Below are 23288 nucleotides of genomic sequence, written 5' to 3'. Positions count from 1 at the left end.
CAGCAGGGAGCCTTGTGCAGCGATTAAAAACTACCAGATCCCGCAAATTCTTCTCAGGTGATAGACTGACAGCAGCGTGAGAAACTACGTAGCGTACACTAAAACAAAACCAGAAGTGAGGCTGAATGAGCCACATTACAAATTCTAGGGTTACCACAATCTAATTTTAAATCCATTGAATGGTGAGAAAGTACGATATCCCGCCGTTCCGCAGATATTAGTGGGTCAGATGGTGTCTGCAAGACGCAGTGACTACAACGGTACCGAGGGCGTGCAAAGTTTTTCATGTGTTCCTGTCTCAAGAGTGTGGTTCTGCAATAACGTAAACTGCGCAGTACGATTAATGGTTCACATTTTGGAAAACCATTAATTGTCTCCCACTGCAAAGTTTGAAATTTGGCTCAAAGGTGCCTACAGCCTTTCTCTATTATGCTACAAAAGCTTGGCGCCCTGCGATACCGCCCTTGTGTTCGGCCACGCTTCAAACGGCAAGGTGTCAATACACGCTAAAAAAAAAAAAAAAAAAAAAAAAAAATAGGCCAGAGCTCAAAAGTTCATGTGAGGTGTATGGCGGATTAATGATTTCGCATCGGCATCGAATTTCACCACAATTATGCTCAATGCCACCGCTCACCTGTCACAAGATGGGAAGGTCCCCACTAACCCTCTCACCTACAGTTCGCCCTTTCTTCTGATACATCAACGATGGAGAAACGAACTGCGACGTCCAGTGTTGAAAGCAGCTGGTTTTCTTATGGATCTCCAAGGAAAATATTTCAAACATACTGCATCCAGAATCGACAAGAAAAGGCTTGAGTGGGTGGCATAAAGGGCAGCGATGAAACCACCCCTTCCCCTGGGGCGTAGTTTCCCACACATTTCGTGGTTGATGCCCACACGATTTTGATCTCAAAGGGGTGCGACATTGACGCATGCGTGATTAAAATAGCGAAGTCTCTGTAAGACCATCCAGTTCTGCAACATCTATGGTTCCACCCACCCACTTTTCTTGAGCGCCTTAAAAATGTATCTGTACCGGCAGAATATTTGACGAGAGTCCTGGGGGCCTGCAGACAGGCTAAGTTGCTCCCCCTGCGCTTGTTCGTAGGCCAACCGGAGTGGGTACGGTGTCAAAGGCATTATTGCCTGTCTGCAAGCGCTTAGTACTTCGTCACGGCTCGTCTGTGTTCAGCTACATTTTTAAAGTGCTTAATAAAGGCCGAAATGGGGTCTTAGAAGAAATCTCACCCGTTTTATTCACATACGTGACAATGTCGCACCTCTCTGTGAACACACCACAGGAGAGTGCGAAACAGGGCTGAAAAAGCATGAGCACCCTCTGCTGCTACTGATGGCGTTCAAATTTCGTCAAACGGTTTTTGAACGATCCTTAGTGGTTTCATCCTGTACACCCGAGCAAGAATTGTGGTCAAACTGCTCTCCAAACGGGTGCGATCATGTTCAGTGGGGTTTACAATATTATTTGTGATCTTTCTTTGCCACTTGTTAACAAAATTCCTGGCTGGGGTGGTGACTTGCCAGTTTGTGCGGCTATCGGTCCGTATGTGTTGGTTTTCGATACACGCTGTGTTGTCACCAGCAAATCTAGAAAGCGTAGCCGTTTGTCCTTTTCCACTTTGGTGGTAAATTTTATGTTGGCATGGAGGCTGTTCAAATGTCTTAGGAAGTCACCGAGCTGTTTCTCACCTGGCTCCATACAATAAAGGTATCATCGACGTATCTGAACAACACCTTACGTTTACAAGGTGTCAAGCCCATTGCCTGTGCTTTGAAATGTTCCATGACGAAGTTGGCCACCACTGGACTAGGAGGACTACCCATGGTGACGTTTTCCAGCTGTTCGTAGAAGTTACCATTCCAAGTAAAATAGCTCGCGGTGAGACATTAATGAAAGATCTTGGTGATGTCTCGCAGCAAAATGAAGCCGATGTGCTTTAGAGAGTCGCTGAATGGCTCTTTGGTGAACAGAGAAACATCATCAGAGCTGACCAGGATGTCGTTTGGTCTAAGTTTTAGTTTCCTCAGCTTCTGAGTGAAATGTCCTGAGTCCTTTATGCATGTGTCAGTCTTTCTCACGTGCGGCTGGATAAGAGCGACCAAGTGTTTTGCCGGTATATACACTCCTGGAAATGGAAAAAAGAACACATTGACACCGGTGTGTCAGACCCACCATACTTGCTCCGGACACTGCGAGAGGGCTGTACAAGCAATGATCACACGCACGGCACAGCGGACACACCAGGAACCGCGGTGTTGGCCGTCGAATGGCGCTAGCTGCGCAGCATTTGTGCACCGCCGCCGTCAGTGTCAGCCAGTTTGCCGTGGCATACGGAGCTCCATTGCAGTCTTTAACACTGGTAGCATGCCGCGACAGCGTGGACGTGAACCGTATGTGCAGTTGACGGACTTTGAGCGAGGGCGTATAGTGGGCATGCGGGAGGCCGGGTGGACGTACCGCCGAATTGCTCAACACGTGGGGCGTGAGGTCTCCACAGTACATCGATGTTGTCGCCAGTGGTCGGCGGAAGGTGCACGTGCCCGTCGACCTGGGACCGGACCGCAGCGACGCACGGATGCACGCCAAGACCGTAGGATCCTACGCAGTGCCGTAGGGGACCGCACCGCCACTTCCCAGCAAATTAGGGACACTGTTGCTCCTGAGGTATCGGCGAGGACCATTCGCCACCGTCTCCATGAAGCTGGGCTACGGTCCCGCACACCGTTAGGCCGTCTTCCGCTCACGCCCCAACATCGTGCAGCCCGCCTCCAGTGGTGTCGCGACAGGCGTGAATGGAGGGACGAATGGAGACGTGTCGTCTTCAGCGATGAGAGTCGCTTCTGCCTTGGTGCCAATGATGGTCGTATGCGTGTTTGGCGCCGTGCAGGTGAGCGCCACAATCAGGACTGCATACGACCGAGGCACACAAGGCCAACACCCGGCATCATGGTGTGGGGAGCGATCTCCTACACTGGCCGTACACCACTGGTGATCGTCGAGGGGACACTAAATAGTGCACGGTACATCCAAACCGTCATCGAACCCATCGTTCTACCATTCCTAGACCGGCAAGGGAACTTGCTGTTCCAACAGGACAATGCACGTCCGCGTGTATCCCGTGCCACCCAACGTGCTCTAGAAGGTGTAAGTCAACTACCCTGGCCAGCAAGATCTCCGGATCTGTCCCCCATTGAGCATGTTTGGGACTGGATGAAGCGTCGTCTCACGCGGTCTGCACGTCCAGCACGAACGCTGGTCCAACTGAGGCGCCAGGTGGAAATGGCATGGCAAGCCGTTCCACAGGACTACATCCAGCATCTCTACGATCGTCTCCATGGGAGAATAGCAGCCTGCATTGCTGCGAAAGGTGGATATACACTGTACTAGTGCCGACATTGTGCATGCTCTGTTGCCTGTGTCTATGTGCCTGTGGTTCTGTCAGTGTGATCATGTGATGTATCTGACCCCAGGAATGTGTCAATAAAGTTTCCCCTTCCTGGGACAATGAATTCACGGTGTTCTTATTTCAATTTCCAGGAGTGTATACGTCGGTGAGCCAGGAGCGCTAACAATCAGTCTTAATGGAACATTATTCTTACAGATCTATGGTAATTGATACAACCGAGGTAGTAGTGTTTCTGTGTTGCGGAGGTTCCTGTGTATGTCCGACGAGAGAGATGACGCCTTCATTAACCGATTCGCATTTCGTGTCATCCGCTGCGTCGGATCTGCTCTTAGTGTTCGGCACGTCGGATCTAATAGGACCAGGATATTTTGCTCATAATGTTCGGTCTTCATTACGACAGTCGCATCACCCTTATCGGCAGGCAGAACCAATATATTCTTGTCGGTGTTAGTACTCTTGATAGCTTGTACCATTTCTTTCTTCAGTCTGAAAGCTGGTGGTTTTGCTTGGTGCAGTATCCCGGCTGTTTGAGTGCGTATTCCCTCAGCTCTTCCACAAGGAATAGTCTGAGTGGCGGCTTCGGTATTAGCAAAGATGACCTCCGTGATCCTGGGTGCCCGTGCTGTAGCGAACTACCTTTTCAGGTAGCAAGAGGAGAACGGCACCGGAAATGACCACAGAAAAGCCCTTGGATGTTGATGTGCCAGGTATAAGTAATCTGTGGCAATGAGCTCGACTCCGGTCCACCACAAGCAATGGTGGGAGAAACTTTGTCAATGCCAGCCTTTTGTGCTGACGAAGCGTCAGAAAAATCATCAAACGAACGTCAGCCAAAGAGAGAGAGAAGTGAATAGGCAGTTTGTCTATCAGGTTTGCTGGCCCATGAGGTCCTTAGAGTACGTTTGAACCATCTGGGGGTGTCAGCAGTGTCAAAGCTTGTCAAGAACATCACCCTGTCGCGTATCGCACTGCGTACTGTAGCTTTAGACTGCAAAATGTATGGTACATTTGAGCCCCGAGTGAAGAGGGGGTTCATTGACGCTCCTTATGCCAACCCCTATGGCCATTTCGTGTCGAATCGGAGCGGCGGTGAGTCTGAAATCTTTTTCTCGGCCAGCTAAAAGACAACCTGTGACCTCCATCGCACAGACGTAAAGAAAAGGGGGGGGGGGTGAAATATGGGTGCGAAAGTGTGTGACGACCTTGCCATCGTGTTGCGCGTCTACAGTACTATTGAGCATATTTGTTGTGAAATTCGGTGTCAATGTAACATAATTAATTGACCTTACATCTCATAAGAATTTCTGAGCTCTTGCCTTTTCCTCGCGTATGTCAACATTTTGCTGTATGAAGCGTCGTCGAGCCTTTCTCATAAGAATTTCTGAGCTCTTGCCTTTTCCTCGCGTATGTCAACATTTTGCTGTATGAAGCGTCGTCGAGCCTGAGGGTGACTTCGCAGGGTTCCACACTTAAGTACCATTACAGACGATAGTCAAGGCACCTTTGCTCCAAATTTCAAATTTATGCGACGCGATGGGAGTCAATTACGAGCTTTCAAAACAATGATCCTTTAATTTTGTTCTGCAGTGAACTATCGGAGCCTTCTGCTTCGGGCAGCAACATAGTTGATTGTATCAGTGGAAGAAAGACCAATGTAGCAAATCATGCAACTATTTAATGCTGGGTTACAAGCACAGATGAACTACCATACCAATTTTCCGAACATATTTGCAGTATGGGATGTACTGTAGAAGCCATTATGAATTAGGCTTATCTCGGCTCACCAAACGTCACAGTGCACAGAGACTGGCGTGGGTGATCTCCACTTTTGTATGAGCAAAACTGGCCCTGGTTGTATTATTACCTTCACAGAGGCAAAGATAAGGCAGTGGGTTGTCGGCGGGATGACGATCGACTATTGTTCAGAGAAACATCATTAGTTGTCATACACTTTAGTGAAAAATAAACTACAACACTATTAGTGACGGTTTGTAGTGGGAACGCCCTCCTGGGTGTGTTCGGTGAAGACAGCGAGTGGGGGAGGCGCTCGTGCAGCAGGCAGCCCGCGGCCTGTTTTGGCGCCAGCGGTTCCACTGAAACATTGACTCGGGGGATGTGTGGCAGTGAATGTGCAGTCTGAATGCAGTTTAGCAGCTCAGAGCAGGATCCACCGAAATGTGCGGAACCCCACCATGGCCCTTGTAGAAGAAGACAGCCCTCAGCAGCAGTGGCCGCCCTTGAGAGGTGTTCAGCGACAGTATGCATGCAGAAGCATAGGTGTTTGGATGGCTGCATCTTCTCGGTCTCCATCAGCTGCCCTCCAGAGCAGAAGCCTAGTAACAGCTGGAAGTAGGCCCAGAGGTGGCCCACTAGCTGGAAGGTGCTACGTCCGTGGCATTGGACTTAGAGCCACCAGTGGTCCCAAAGTGAAGGCCAAGTCTCTTGGTGGCTGCTAATAGAACCAAGTCTATCCGAAGACTGGCGTAGACTACTCCTTGCTGACAGTAGCTGCCTGACTGGAATTCTTTTGACTAAACATGAGGGTTGATTGTACTGTCTTGGTAAACACTCATTTTGCTACTACATTGGGTGTGGTCATGTAGGCCACACCAAGTCTGCGGCTCTGGTGTGAAGTAACCAGGCCATCTAGACCATGGTATATTTGCGTTTCTGCTGCATCGAAATTATTTGCGCTCCTGGCTCCTCCACTTGTAGATATGAGGTAACCACCCAGACGTTCGGCAGGTAGCTCTGGAGTATCTCCTGTCTAGCAATCTGTTTTGACCTGCTTCTCTGGCCCCTGCATTAGCCAAGGAACTTGTCATAATTCTTCCCAGCCACATCAAGTAATTTATTTGCGGCGCAGACTATGAAAATAGATTGTTTGGACTGATAAATCGCTTTGATGCACAACAATGGAGGGATACCTGTGCCTCTAAAACCGATGAATCCAACTTACTGACAGTGCAGTGCTCACCTAAATGGTGGCGGTATTCCCGTGTGGGGGAATGCTTACAGGAGGTGAGGTAGGCTCCCTGACAGGTCTGTCTTCGTCTCTCGGCATAGGAGACAATGTTTTGCCGTTAAGTCAAGTGCATTCGTATTTTATGCTTTCGCCTAGAGCATCTTGCAGTCGACAAGTACATTCAGCAAGAGAATGCACGATCCAGCGTTCCCAAATTGTTGCAGGCCCTAGCATGTTTTGAGGAACATCCGATATTGCTTGTGTGACCACCTAGTTCCCTTCAACTACATGTCATTGATCCTATGTGGGACGTCACGTGGAGGCATTCTACAACACGAAGGAATTGGAGCTAAAATAGTGGTTTACCGTCATGCTTCCCATGCGCCATTCGGAAGTAGAACGGGGAAGAGAGGAAAAGATAGTGGAAACAAAGGTACCCTCACTACACACCGTACGGTGGCTGGCGGAGTGTAGACGTACAGGTATCTGCAGATACGTTCCCGCCGTGGACAAGGCTCTGTCTATCCTCCATGAGCTGCAGGCATGGACTGAGTGGTCATCCATCACAATACCTTCCCAACGCATCCAGTGTGTCGTGGAGTCCATGCCACGACAAGTCACCGTAGTCATCTACGGGTGCTCATGTGTGTTTCTTACGCTGTACTCAGATTTACCGGGCGACAACAGCACTATCCTCGAACGTTTTCGGCTAACGTATGCAGCAAGTAGACTATATCTATGTCGTCCCAGGCTTAAAATTTCATTAACAGCTGAGCACCACACTATTTGGCAAGCAATAATACCTTGCTGAACCACACATCATTGTTGTTCCAGCTCCCGTAGGGTGGTGGGAAATCCGTATAGGATTTCAGACTTACGGTTCGCATGACATTACACACATCCTTCGTTTTTAGTTTGTACGTCATATTCGGTATTAAGCTGTGGAATACTTGGAGAAAGCCATGCTACATACATACAGTCAAATTTTAGGTATACAATCTCATTCCAAAGAAATTATTAACACAATTAATCTGCTGAAAAGCTGAAATGGGTATGGGGTTGTGGTATTTCAAGTACACGACTAGAAATTTGTTCTTTCTGTATAGGAATTGTAATCATTATACTCTTTAACAGTGCATATTGGAACGATGCGGGGCATATACACACACACATATATATATATATATATATATATATACATATATATATATGATTACTATATATATATATATATATATACATTATAATTAAAGTCAAACTTTCAAATCGCTGTAGAAATAACACCACTGGTCAGAATGACGTCAAATTGCAACGGAATGTTATCGGAGAAGGGGGAAAACGTATGGCAGAAGAAAAATAAATAGTTACAAAATGTAGCAACAGATGGCGCTGTAAGCATCATAATTTAATAGTGGTCGACTACAAATGCTAAACGAATCATACAACAATGCCTAAGGTGTACGTTTGACGTTAAACAAACTGTACTAGTCAGTGTGCATGAGTGTACAGGTGTGATACTGCTAGTTACGTAAGCACATCCATCATGGCAAGGTCATATCAAGTCGGTTTTTAATTGTCCTAAGGGCAAAAACCACATAAAAAGCGTCAATCGAAATCAAATCAGATTATTAATTTCCGTGTGACTGGCACAAAACATGTTCAATATGAGATTATTAATTTCCGTGTGAATGTCGTAAAACATGTTTAATATGCTATACACCGTTTTCTGCAACAAGTTGAAATCGAGAAACAGCATGTTCCACAACTGATCGAAGCGTTTCCGAGGTCACGTTCAGAATGTGTTGCGCATTGCGTCTCTTCAACTCAGTTAAGTTTGCAGTCGGAACACTGAACACAACATCTTTCAGATAGCCCCACAGCCAGAAGTCACAGATCAAGATCACGTGATCGGGACGGCCAGGTTGTAGGGAAATGGTGGTTGATAATTCTAGCAATTCCGAAACGGCGCTTCAGCAGCTGCTTAACTGGATTTGCAATGTGCGGAGGTGCGCCATCTTGCATAAAAATGATCTCATCCACACATCCACGCTGTTGGAGAGCTGGAATGACGTGGTTGCGCAAAAGACACTCATGGCGCTTACCAGTGACGGTACAGGCAACAGAAACGGAAGCACATGTCTCTTCGAAAAAATATGGCCCCATGATAAATGATGCCGTAAACCCGCACCACACAGTGACCTTTTCAGGATGAATTGGTACTGGTTGATTTGGGTGTGGATTTTCCGTTGCCAATGTTCGACAATTCTGTGTATTGACATATCCTGTCAGATAGAAGTGGGCTTCGTCTGTCCAGTGTTTGGGCAGCTGTCCGTGGACTGCACGTTTGCACACCACCACTCGTCCCCTGCTGCACTGCTGTGGCCATTGCTTCCTATGACGTCGAATCAATTCGTTTCCTCCCTCTAACGGGTTGCACACCAAAAGAACCCGTCTTTTCGAATTTCCAAATCATTTTCTCCAGATCCACGGCAGTCATCGGTCCAACTGCTTTTTTCAAACCCTTCAGTGTGCGGAACTTCTGCAGAGCGACGTGTGCACAGTCATCATTCTTGTAATACAGCTTTACAAGCAGAGCGCGATCCTGCATTCCGACAGTCATGGCGAACGTCGCAGACGCAAAAGGAGGAAAAGTCGTGTACCGGGTGTGTTTATAGCAACTTCAATGGATCGTGCTCATGACTGGTATTTTCGTTTACGTATTCTGTTACATACAGCGTCAACTGTTGATCAATTTTCACACTATTTCTTTTTCTTCTGCCATAAGTTTTCCCCTTCTCCGTTAATATTATGTTGCAGTTTGACGTCATTCTGACCAGTTATGTGATTTTACAGACTTTTGAAAGTTTAAATTTAATTATAATCACTCTGTATATATATTTATTCGTTCATAAAAAATGATTTTGCCTTGCAGAAGTGAAAGGGTACATCTGTATGATGACCCAAGATATTATAATCAATCTAATGGAGATCTGTCAACTGTAAGAGAAGTTAATGAGATTTTCTTGAATATCACGAAATAACTATGTGTTCACTGAAATTGCATAGTTGACAGTATATTCAGTTCTTTTCTGCGTCATTTTTATGTCCACCTTAACAATAGTGCGCGGGGGAAATAAATGAACAATATGCACATTGCACAAAAACAACATGAAGTTTCCAGTTTTTTAATGTGTACGTTGATCATAACTGTACCAGAGAATCAGACCTTGCAGCGCAGTGACTTCTAAAATACTGCCGATAACAGCCTATGAAACTGTCACAATTGAATCACATCACTTTAGACAACTGTTCATGTTGACAACAGTCTCACAATACACTTACTTCCTTACGAAGCTTGTTATCAACGGTCAATCACAATTCAAAAAAATAACCAATAACATTCACGAATGTAATGATTAAAGAAAAAATCTAGCGCACTTAAACAATTTGTGCATATAGAACTGAAATATGCAGCAACATTTTAAATTTTTTATTAAATATGTCGCTGGTGATATGAAACTTTTAATAAAAATTAAGTATACATTAAATTAAACTCACACGTCTTTGGCAACTGTTTCTACATAACAGAAAAATTTCATGGTAGATAATATTAATGTGTGTGTTCTGTAATGATAAACCTAGAATGTAATTCAGTTTGACAGTCATTGACTAAGTTCAAATGGTTCAAATGGCTCTGAGCACTATGGGACTTAACATCTGTGGTCATCAGTCCCCTAGAACTTAGAACTACTTAAACCTAACTAACTTAAGGACATCACACACATCCATGCCCGAGGCAGGATTCGAACCTGCGACCGTAGTAGTCGCGCGGTTCCGGACTGAGCGCCTGAACCGCTAGACCACCGCGGCCGGCCATTGACTAAGTAGACGTAGGTTCAACAACTGTAAATGTCTTTTGTTTTGGCATGCAAACACTTGCAAAGTGAATCTGACTTTCAGACTGTGTAGAATATGGCTCATGCAGTAAGATTATGACGCATTTCGCGTATGATCATTACAAGCAATCATACCATAAAAACTAACGTTTTATCAAGTTTTTCGAGACGAGAACACTCGTATATCGACTGCATGAATGTCTGTCGACAGCTTACGATGAAATGCATTGCCATGGTAGCCAATGCCGCGCGAACTGGTCGCGCGGTTAGAGGCGCCATGTCACTGATTGCGCGGCCCCTCCCGCCGGAGATTCGAGTCCTCCCTCGGGCATGGGTGTGTGTGTTGTTCTTAGCATAAGTTAGTTTAATTAGTGTATAAATCTAGGGACCGGTGACCTTAGCAGTTTGGTCCCTTAGGAATTCACACACATTTGTAGCCACCACGACTTTGCGACTGAACCCCACGGAACATTTCTACCGCCTTGGTATGAATGTTACGTCCATATATTCGAAATACCATTGTAAAGCAGTCACATATACTCTAACAACACGTGATTCATTTCTTTAATATAGTCATCTCATACTGAACATATTCCACATTCTTTTACTAGAATGATAATCTCTCTCTGTCTCTCTCTCTCTCTCTCTCTCTCTCTCTCTCTCTCTCTCTCTGTGTGTGTGTGTGTGTGTGTGTGTGTGTGTGTGCGTGTGTGTGTGCTACTACATCATTAGTTTCTCTGCATTTCGTGTTGCAGCCGCAGCAGCCCCTGTCTCCTCGGATTTGCATCGACGCTCCGGTACAGCAGGCTAATAGTGGGGCCAGTACCTGCAACGAAAGGTTCGTATCAGCACTCACTGACTCACACAGGGCGTTAGTTGTGGAAACCAACATAACCTATGTGATTTCTGAATTTGCTTGGCAGATTTAACTTTTTCTTCTGTCTGTCCTTTTATCTGAGAAGTCATCCATTTGAATATGTCTGGGATTTCGACGGTGTACGTTTTGGTACTGACAATCGGCCAGTAGCTAACACAGCACGTCCTTGGATTAGGACAAAAATTATCGGAAATACCACTCCTCTGGAACACATTCAACAATATGTAAGAATGTATGGGCTCTCCTTGGTATCCATTAATAAAATCTTCAAAAGTTTCTTACTGCGACAGGCGGTTGAAATTCCACGAGCTTTTGGTTGAATTCTCCACTGGCTTTGTCGAAGAAACAGAGTGCCGAGCCGTCGGTGGCTCGTATTTAGCTGTACAGTGTGCTGTGATTTTACTTGTGCTCAGTTCAGTGCCATATAAGGAATTACAAACGTCTCGCCCCAGCTCTAATCTCCTGGATCCCGCAGTGTACTGATCTGTAGACCGCCATTTTTTTAAGATTTTAGTTTCAATCTCTTCTTTTATTACACTACCTCCGAAACAATTCGTCTTCGTAAAGACAGAAGCTTTTTCGAAGGTGATTCGGTGTCCATTTTCTAAAGCGCGCTCTGCAATTGCTTATTTTTTCGTGGTATATTTGACGTAAAAATCTTATGTTCTACCTCTCGTCGCTCCCGCAAGTGCACATTGTTTGTCCGGCGTAACTGTCACAGACGGTACTGAAGCGTGAACAAGTATTTTTCTACAAGGCACTCGTCCTGCTGTTTGATTCGTCGCTTCTGCGGTTTCCCTAAACCGTCTGAGGCAAGTACCAGGACGGACTTTAAAAAACGAAATGCCAGATTTCCTTTCTCGTCTTCTCTTATTAATTTATTTGATATACCTCACTCGATTACCATCGATTCTTTGAATTTAAACCAAATCTGGTCTACGCTTTCATAGTCAGATTGGAAGGCGTGAAGACTGTCTCTTAGGAAGATACCAAGCGAATTTTAATTTGCTTTTTAAATAGATGTGTTTTATGGGTTTTTGTGGGTTTGGATGCTATGATATTCAGCCTAGCTACAACAACCAATCCTTGTATCTGTCATGGTGCTCCCTATATGATCAGGATTATTCGTTGCTAAGAGCGCAGTCATTCACAGTCTGTGGGCTCCTGCAGTAATTGTTCAAAATAATTTTCTGAGAAGGCAGTTAATGTGACTTCGGACGACGTTTCATGTATTTTTGCCAACATATCGAGGGCTGATTGAAGTCACTACCAGCTATAATTGTATGAGTGGGGTATCTATTTGAAATGAGACTCAGGTTTTCATTGGACTGTTCAGCAACTGCATCATCTGTGTCGGGGTTCGGTAACAGAAACCATTATTAATTTATTCTGGTCGTCAAGTACAGCATCTACCTGTACTAACTCACAGCAACTATGTACTTCAAATTCACTACAAGGTAAACTACTTCTAACAGCAATAAACACTCCACCACCAACGGTATTTTATCAGACCTTCCCGAAAACAGTAGGTCCTTTGTAAAAATTTTGGATGAACTTGTTTCTGGCTTTAGCCAGCTTTCCGTCCACCACCATAAACCGCAAGTCGAGCAGTCTGCAACCCACATGGTCGCAGAACCATCTGCGCCTTTGATTCAGACCTTCCACCCGGCTCTATACAAAAGATCAAATCTCAGTATATCCATTGTGGATGACGAACTGCGATTGTGTTGTAACTGGAGTTTAACTGGTAATAAATATGCAACCAGTCGCTTTTTTACAATTTATTCAACCATGAACATGTTTTCGAGCCACTGCAGGCTCATCTTCAGATGGAGGTGTTACAGAAACATTATCTTCGTATTACTTCTGGTGAGCCAGTGTAAAACCAAGTGTAGCTACATACTGTGTTTATTTGTGTACATAGCTAAATAATGCACGTTATAAGAAATAATCTGATGTGAATGCCAGAAGGCAGTGCACTCAGCACTAGCACTGCATCTAGCTATACTTGGTCCACAAGATAATGTTTCTGTAACAGCTCCATCTGAAGATGAGCCCGTAGTGACTCGAAAACGTGGTCATGGTTGAATAAATCGTAAAAAAGCGACTGGTTGAATATTTATTACCAGTTAAACGCCAGTTTAAAGATCAAATCGGTCTGTCAATGATGCTATATGCTCCGCCTTCATCTCACAAGAAAGACTGGCAGTTTTTAGTATTTCAGCTAGCCGCCAGTAACCAGAGAGAATTGTTTTGTTCCTAATGTAAAGCAACACACATCGTTAGTACCACACGAACCACCATCTACAGTCGAGCAGTCAACTGTAGGTGGTGGTTCGTGTTGGTACTAACGATGTGCGCTGTCCTCCTCACGGCATCCAGAAGCCACCATTCCACATCAGAAATGACTCCTCCCGGAATGCAGAAAGAGTGCACACTGGATTTCTTCCCCTCCATCGCAGCCATATCCCTAAGGGGCCCCTTACGCACCTAACTACCAGTAATACTAGCCAACGTGAATGTCCAGACCTTGCAGGCTGACAGGTTTCCTCTGGAACATAACGAGAGACTTCATCTGGCTCAGGGACTTCGTCAGCCACAGATGGCGCCCCAAATCGTGGAGTCCCTCCGATCAGCCCCTCAAAAAATCTATCGCTGCCGGCCACACCGTGGAACGATGTCCCTCTCGATCAGACGTGAGGGTCAATCCCAGCGCGGGCAGTAGCCGCGTTGGCCACGATAGTGAACCGATCAGGTGACACGTGGGTCGTGCTGGACGTCCCTCGGATCGTCCCGCGTGCCTCCCCACAGCGATGCCCATTGGCAACAGCCTCAAGCTTCCTGACCGTAACCAACACTACCTGGAACTGTAAGCGAAGAGTCACCAATTCGGCTCGCGCCTGATCACAGCAATCTTAGTTCCTGTCCATACTAAACACGCACGAAATAGGGGAATTGAAGCTAAAGAACACTAACGAAATTTAAAATAAGTCGCTTCTTACGGGAAGCTGTGTCAACTGACAGGACTGCTGCTGCTGACGTGAGAGCTGCCACTCGACTGCAGGACCTAACTATTACACAAGTTGCTCTGGAAACACAAAACAAATGCCCGGCCCTATACAAACAGCAGTTCTTTGCACTACACAGTTAATAAAGCGTAGAACTGTGCCTGATAAACAGTCAAACACTCACAAAATATAAGAGTTGAAGCTAAAGAACAGTGACGAAATTTAAAATAAGTCGTTTTTTATGGGAAGCTGTGTCGACTCACAGTGCTCTGACGCCCTGCCGCTACTATGAGAGCTTCAAAAAGAAATGGTTCAAATGGTTCTGAGCACTATGCGACTTAACGTCTGAGGTCATCAGTCGCCTAGAACTTAGAACTAATTAAACCTAACTAACCTAAGGACATCACACACATCCATGCCCGAGGCAGGATTCGAACCTGCGACCGTAGCGGTCACGCGGTTCCAGACTGAAGCGCCTAGAACCGCACGGCCACACCGGCCGGATATGAGAGCTTCACTCAGCTGTAACATCTAACTACTAAAAGTGGCTCTTGAGTTCGCAGATCTTGGATGGGGTAAAACGATAAGGAGCTTGACGGACAAGTATTTCATCCGTCAGCCTAATTCCGTACTGAAATTTTTTGCTGATTCATAATCGGTTGGTCACAGCCTCTGGTAAGTCTCTCAACAAATCTAACAACCGCTTAGACTCCTATGTGGGCAAATGCTCAACATCAAATGCTACTCCCTCCGCTTGAACAAGCCCCATCGTAGATGAGACCTGGTGTCCACAGAATAGATGCCTGTTCCCAGGACAAAACTGAAAATACCTTCCCCAAATAATCCAATAAACACTGCATCCCTTTAAAAAAAAATCACATCTTAGTATCAGCTCGCTTGAGAGACCCCTAACCATCAAGAATTCTAAAGACCAAGTAAAGCTTCCAATTCGGAGCTTACATCCCACCTGTCCGACCACTTCCAGCAGCTCATAAGACCTGGAGCGGGAGGCTTGCCTAACTTGTTGCAGCTGTGGCACCCTAGCTACTTGTTTATGTTGATAGTACCAATCCAAAATCAACCAGAAAAACAGTGCTACCTGAGTGAGTTAATGCACATAGTCGTTCAAAACCAAGTGTGGCGCATACAGATGGCACCTGTGTGAGGTAGACGGCGCACAGACTACGGTAGCCGTGCCAGGGAGTGCGCGACCCACCCGCGGATGCCATCCTCTGAGAGCACCTGATCAGACACCTTTTGCGGAGTTCCACACAATCTCTAACTAGGTGCTCTCTACTCCCGCATCGAAGACACCAGCGCCGCGTGTGCTCCTTCATACTTGACTCCACCACATTTCTCCAGAGCCCTAAGCGTACTTTACCCAGTAGCCTGACCTGACTACGTTTCTCGTCCGTATGTTTTACACTTTCAATGCTGGTCACCATCTTGTTGAAGTCAGAGAATGAGAGCGGCTTATCTATGAACATGATGCAGGAAAGATCTCGTGGCCGCACTTCCTGTAAAATATTCATGACTCCTTCACCTTCCATGCTCTCTATACATAGAGTAATTTTTACCACCCACTCACGCACAATGTAATCTGCCACGACTTCATTTGTAGTTTGTTCTTTACAAAAGCATCCATCAACTAAGTCTTTCCGTCTGTGTGCACCTAGGCACTCTGACAGGATCCTCCCACGAAGAACACTGAGAGGTCATCCAGACCACATAACTTCCGTTATTAATCTACACACATGGTCTTCCACGAAAGGGTAAATCACTTGAAGTATTATATCACGTGGAAATAATAAGATTACAGCCTTGCCTTGCAGCTGGACAGTACCCAGATACCTTGGATGACATGAGAAGAGGTGTCGGTATGTTACTAAACTGATTCCACACATTTATTTGGCTACTGGACCTTCTTGCACCACCAGATTCCTGATTCTCGCCCACTTCACTTCCCTCTGATAGTCTAAAAAGGGACAATTAGCATTATATAGTCAGAATTTTGTCCTGCAATTTAGACATATCCACCGTGTACTTAATGTAGTGTTGGCAGAAGAGCCAACACTGTTTTTCTAGAGGAGGCCGAAATGCAAGCGTTTAATTACACGCTGACTGGCGTGAGGTCTGGAACAGGACAATATCTTGAGAATTGCAAATAAAGTACGTAGTTGATGTAATACTTAACTTTAATCCACAATTGTAGAACATCTCTCTTGATGATACATGCTGCACATAATAAATATCAATTGAATACGGCACCTTGCTAGGTCGTAGCAAATGTAGCTGAAGGCTATGCTAACTATCGTCTCGGCAAATGAGAGAGTATTTGTCAGTGAACCATTGCTATGAACGTCGGCTGTACAACTGGGGCGAGTGCTAGTAAGTCTCTCTAGACCTGCCGTGTGGTGGCGCTCGGTCTGCTATCACTGACAGTGGCGACACGCGGGTCCAACGTATACTAACGGACCGCGGCCGATTTAAAGGCTACCACCTAGCAAGTGTGGTGTCTGGCGGTGACACCACATTCCTCCCCCGCAAATCGGCGAACGGTTGTGTTATAAGGCTTCCGCCCGCCGTGGGGAGGACCCCATGTTGACGTATGCGGCGAGGTGGGGAGCCTAACAACAGGCGAGGCTGTGCCACCCGCACCCGGCCATTCGGTCCGAGGGGAGCTAGGAAACGCCTGAAAACCTAGTCCAGGGTGCACGCCAACATGCGGTGTATGCGCCCGTAAAGAGACAGGAGGGGCCGAAGATTCGACCTCCATTGGGGCGGGGCAGCCGACGGGCGAAGACGACATCTGGTCCGGAGCGGGCAAGAGTTCCATGTCGGAGGACAGCTGGTCACGGGAAGCGATCGGCGGCGCGTGACCCAGGGAGGCGCCTGGCGGTTGCAGCGAAGCGTCCACTGCGGGCGTCGCCGGCGGGAGAACAGGCGGCGGCGCGTCGCCATGGGGCAAAATGGAAGGCAGCGTCGGTAACACCTGGGGATGAGGCGAGCCAGTAGATGGGTCCCCAGGGCGCTGACCGGACGGCACCGTCGCTGAAAGCAGACGGGGAGCGGCAGAACCCGTGCGACGACAGAGGCGCAGCTGATTGAGATGCCGACGCACCTCACCAGAGGCCCCCAAAACCAAATACATAGCGCGGCCGAGGCAGCGAAGAATGCGCCCTGCGAGCCAACGCCGTGAACCTCGATAGTTGCGATAGTATACAACGTCGCCTGGAGCAAAAGCAGGTGGCTGCCGCTGCACAGGAACCTGATGCGGTGGATGCAGCAAAGACATCAAGGTTCGATGAGGACGACCGTGGAGCAACTCAGCCGGCGAGCGACCATCTCGGGGCTGAGAGCGATACGAAGACAAAATGAGCAACAACGCGTCCTCCCGAGAATGCGACTCTTTCAACTTCAACATCTGTGACTTGAAAGTCCGGACCAATCGTTCAGCGGCACCGTTTGACTGAGGCGAAAACGGCGCGGATGTCAGATGTTGAATACCATTGGCCTTGCAGAATGACTGAAATTCTGCGGACATGAATTGCTTGCCATTGTCGGAAACAATAGTCTGTGGAAGATCTTCAATGCAAAAGATAGCGGATAACGCTTGGATGGTGGCAGATGACGTCGTGGAAGACATCTGGACAACAAAAGGAAAATTACTGAATGAATCTACCACAACCAACCATCGATCATTCCAGAATGGACCAGCAAAATCGATGTGTAAGTGTTGCCAAGGGGAAGTGGCTTTCGGCCATGCAAAGAATTTCCGCGGTAGTGCGGATTGTTGTTCGGCACACGCCATGCAAGAAGAGCACATTTGCGTAATCACAGCATCGATTCCGAACCAAGTACAGTGCTGACGATCAAGTTGTTTCGTGCGCACTATACCCCAATGTCCTTGGTGGAGAAGCCGTAAGACAGAGGACTGTAACGAACGTGGGACCACGACCCTGGACTGATCATTATCAGAACGCAACAGCAAAACACCACATCGAACAAAAAGTCTCTCCTTGTGAGCAAACAATCGGCGAACCAACGGATCCTCGATCCGTGACTTTGACAAGGGTCATTGCGTAGCAACAAAACGCAAAACGGTAGCAAGGACAGGGTCAGCAGCTGTCGCTGTAGCTACACGACGAAAATCAATCGGAAACGATTCGACCACGTCATCGGTTTCCGAATCAATGAACATGAAAGCAAGTTCGGAGGAATCGAATGCTCGATCCTCAGCAACAGGCAAACGGGACAACGCATCGGCGTTTCCGTGCTTAACAGTGGACCGATACAAGATATCGTAGCGGTACTGCGAGAGGAAAATAGACCAGCGAATGAATTTCTGCGCTGTACGTGGAGGTACAGGCTTGTTCAGATGAAAAAGCGATGTCAAAGGTTTGTGATCTGTGATGATGGTAAAGTGACGACCATACAAGAAATCGTGAAACTTAGTAACACCAAAGACGAGAGTCAAAGCTTCTTTCTCTATCTGTGAATAATTTCGTTGCGCAGACGAAAGCAATTTGGACGCAAAGGCAATAGGGCGATCATGCGATCCATCTTTGTGCGCAAGCACAGCACCGATCCCGAAATCCGGTGCATCTACCATCAACAAAAGGGGTTTCTGTGGATCGAATGGCGTAAGGCAAGTATTTGAAAGCAACGCCGATTTCAACTGGCGAAAGGCGCGTTCGCATTCCGTCGTCCAGACGAACGGAACACCTTTACGGCGTAAGCGATGAAGCGGAGCTGAAATGGAAGAGGCATTGCGCACATAGCGATGGTAGTAATTTATTTTACCCAGCACACTCTGTAGCTGCTTCAAATTCTGCGGCGAAGGCAAGTCTTGTATGGCACGGAGGTGCTCTGGACTGGGATGTATGCCTTGGGCATTGATTACATGTCCCAAATATGCTAAGTCACGAGCAAAAAACACACATTTGTCCTTCCGCAAGCGAAGACCATTTTGTCGCAAGACCTGAAACAATGTTCTGAGATTGGCTAAATGTTCTTCTTCCGTCTTTCCGGAGATCACAATATCGTCCAGATAGTTTGCTGCAGTAGGGACCGACGCACAAACAGTTTGCAGGTATTGCTGAAACAATGCAGGGGCGGATGCACACCCGAATGGCAGTCTTTTGAATCGATACAAACCAAGATGCGTGTTAACCACCAAGACGCACTGGGATTCGTCGTCCACTGGTATTTGCAAGTACGCATCTACTAGGTCCAACTTCGAAAAGTATTTACCCGTGCACAGTTTGTCAAAAAGATCTTCCGGGCGGGGTAAAGGAAAAGTTGCAATCACTAGTTGTGGATTCACTGTAGCTTTGAAGTCCACACAAAGTCTCAATTTTCCGGAAGGTTTTGGCAAAATTACTAAGGGTGATGCCCAGAGAGAAGCCTGCACACGTTCAATCACACCTTGTGATTCCAAGTCGTGTAATGTTCTTGCGACCTCATCACGCAATGCGTGGGGAACATTGCGCGCTCTGAAAAATTTCAGTTGCGCGTTGACTTTCAGTTCCAAATGTGCTTTATAGTTCTTAGCGCAACCAAGGCCCAGTGCAAAAATGTCTGCAAATTCTTCACATAGATTAGAAACACTGGCTGAAGGCACAGTCTGGTTCACTGATAGGACCTGATTTACTATAGACAAGTAAAACAACTGAAATAAATCTAAACCAAACAAGTTCACTGCAGAAGAAGAACGAAGTACGTAAAATGACACAAGTTTTGTTTGTCCCTTGTATGTGGCAAGAAGGCTGCACTGTCCTAACACAGGGATATTCTGACCGGAATAACTATTTAACTTAACATTTGCGGCACGCAACGGAGGTGCGCCCAGTTGTTTGTACGTGTCTTTATTGATCAATGAAACTGCAGCTCCGGTATCGAGCTGGAATGGGATCACGTTGCCATGAATGTCCAAATCTACAAAAAGTTTATTGTCCTGCTGACGACAAGAGTGACTGTCTCGTGCAATTTGAACAGACACTGGTACAGAATCACTTGCTAATTGACGTGATTTCCGGCGACGTCGATGCACACTGTTTGTGGGACACACACAGTCACTTTTAGAGAGAGTGGCACTGGGCAGAGTGGAATTAACTACATGAATGTCCGTGGGCGAAGGTTCATGAGCCTGAGTATTCTTGGTTCGATTCCGATTCCGGCGTGAAGCAAAGGGCCTGGAATGGTTGTGAGTGTCCGATCTGAGCTTTTTCTGGCAAACACTCTGAACATGTCCTTTTTTATTACAGAAGAAGCAAATAGCTTGGCGTGACGGGCAATTCTCACGCGAATGTCTAGTAGCACACCGCGGGCATGATTTCACTGCATTTGCTTGCTGCCGCAGGACACGTGGTTGAGATCGTGGCGGCAGCTGCGCGGACGGGCGCGAGGGCTGTTTACAGTTCCGTGCAGCTCGCCCGGCGGGCCGGTTAACGTGACACACGGCTGGTGAAGTTGCAAATGATTCCTGAGCAAAGTCAAGTGTGTCTTGCCTATCCAATATGTCGATCACTTGTTGAAGGGAGGGATTGACTAGTTTCAAAATTTGCTCCCGTATACGAACATCAGAAACGTTCTGTGCAATTGCATCACGTACCATAGTATCTGAATAAGGGAGTCCACATTCACACTCAAAAGCACAATCCCTAGTAAGGCCTTGCAAAGTTGCAACCCACTCCCGATTAGTTTGACCGGCCGTACGTTTTGTACGAAAGAACGTATACCTTTTTGCAACTACATTGACTGATTCCTTGAAATATGCATCTAATGCAGACAAAATTTCTTCGTAGGACAGAGTTGCTACGTCGCGGCGGGGAAATAATTTCACTATCACTCGGTACGTCTGCACCCCTACACACGCCAATAAGTGAGGCTGCCGCTCGTTAGTTTGAATTCTGTAGGCGGCGAGATGGAATCCAAATTGGCGTGACCACTCCGTCCAGCTTTCCAGTGCCGCATCCAAATGACGAAAAGGTGGTGCAACTGCGTGTTGTGGCTGTGGTAGCGGTGGAGCGGCGGCGGCCGCATCGTTTTGCATCGCACGTTGACCCTGAACGAGCTGTCCAAGGGCATCCAATAAGGCCTGCGTCTGCTGATTCTGTAAGCGATAAAATTCGGACAGTACATCTGGAGATTGTGGCGAAGCCATGACAAGTAAATTAGAGCAATACAACCTTTAAATCTTCGTCGCCAATTTGTAGTGTTGGCAGAAGAGCCAACACTGTTTTTCTAGAGGAGGCCGAAATGCAAGCGTTTAATTACACGCTGACTGGCGTGAGGTCTGGAACAGGACAATATCTTGAGAATTGCAAATAAAGTACGTAGTTGATATAATACTTAACTTTAATCCACAATTGTAGAACATCTCTCTTGATGATACATGCTGCACGTAATAAATATCAATTGAATACGGCGCCTTGCTAGGTCGTAGCAAATGTAGCTGAAGGCTATGCTAACTATCGTCTCGGCAAATGAGAGCGTATTTGTCAGTGAACCATTGCTATGAACGTCGGCTGTACAACTGGGGCGAGTGCTAGTAAGTCTCTCTAGACCTGCCGTGTGGTGGCGCTCGGTCTGCTATCACTGACAGTGGCGACACGCGGGTCCAACGTATACTAACGGACCGCGGCCGATTTAAAGGCTACCACCTAGCAAGTGTGGTGTCTGGCGGTGACACCACACTTAACATCAGTATTAACTAAATTAATATCATTAACCATATGTGCTACATGATCCACCAGAGCATGCAGCCGTGTTATCTGAGTGGTCGATGGGGAGGTGCCTTCTACTAAAGCAATCCCTACCTGAATTACAGAAAGCAGGTAAGAACATGCAGCACATGCGATACTCCCCTACCAAGTTTCCACCACATCCTACAGTCGCTGGCACAACTAAGCCATGCCACCTTCCTCCAACTCACCACAGATTCTTAACTCGGACTGTGCTAACACTTCAACCCCAGGAGACTTCGCCGACCGCGGTGGTCTCGCGGTTCTAGGCGCGCAGTCCGGAACCGCGCGACTGCTACGGTCGCAGGTTCGAATCCTGCCTCGGGCATGGATGCGTGTGATGTCCTTAGGTTAGTTAGGTTTAATTAGTTCTAAGTTCTAGGCGACTGATGACCACAGCTGTTAAGTCCCATAGTGCTCAGAGCCATTTGAACCCAGGAGACTTCGTGCTATTATAGTTGGAGGAATCTGCAAACACGCAGAAAACAAAACGGTAAGAGACACTAAATGTACACAACACACATTCTTGCCTCAGTTTTTACACATTAACTGCACTGTACCAAGGTCTGCCTTGTAGCGTAAATTAACCATGCTCTTCTACCAGCTGTAATCGGCAGGATAGGGATAAGGAACTGGAGGTCATCTTTGGAGCAGGTCAGACCAGAATACAAGTGTTCTTGAGTGGATAGCCTCTGAGCACTATAATATAATATTTATTCAATAACCTATTTCTTTTACTCAGGCACACTTTGGCAGAAATAGGGACAATTTAAATAAGAGATACACTTAGTCAGGGGGCCATAGCCCCTTTGGCAGAGATTAATAACACTTGAGCTACTTTATGGACACCTGCCTCGGGTGATACGATAATTCCAATTTTAATATTGACTTAGACATTGGGTACTCCTCCTTCTTAAGAAAATACCTTGTACTGTCAAATGCACAATAGGTACACCAGATAAAAAATCATATTTACTTTTAACCAACAGGTCTTAGCCTTTTAACAAATATTATTTCACGTTGGAATACTCCACGGAACCACGATGGTTCCAAATTCAATCTTGTCCGAGACCTCGGTCTCTGCCCCTTCACAAGAAATTCATTTGTACTATTAAAATACACAAGACATCGGTAAGATTTTACGCTTAATCATAGGCTGATGCCCATTTAGGAAAATACTTTTAAATTTTGAAATACTCCAGTAGACAATTAACTTAGGCCTAATGCAATGCACTGCCACGTCTTTAAGACATTAATTGTACAGTCAAATTACACAAAAGGTACACAGCAGGTAGATAAGATTTACACTTAATCATGTGCCGAAATCCTGTTAGCAAACTAGTACTAAACATTGAATTACTACATAGGCACA

General features: G+C 46.5%; 1 protein-coding gene across 1 annotated transcript in view; it reads left to right on the top strand.

Moving 5' to 3' along the window:
* Positions 1-23288, top strand: part of LOC124775355 — a 442958-nt gene that overhangs the window by 141946 nt on the left and 277724 nt on the right. Inside the window, exon 11 of the mRNA XM_047250186.1 lies at positions 11042-11124. Coding sequence (XP_047106142.1) covers positions 11042-11124 — 83 coding nt within the window. The remainder of the gene's footprint in view (positions 1-11041; positions 11125-23288) is intronic.

Source organism: Schistocerca piceifrons, chromosome 2, assembly GCF_021461385.2.
Source record: "Schistocerca piceifrons isolate TAMUIC-IGC-003096 chromosome 2, iqSchPice1.1, whole genome shotgun sequence".
NCBI lineage: Eukaryota > Metazoa > Arthropoda > Insecta > Orthoptera > Acrididae > Schistocerca > Schistocerca piceifrons.
This window is presented reverse-complemented; position numbering and strand designations above follow the sequence as displayed.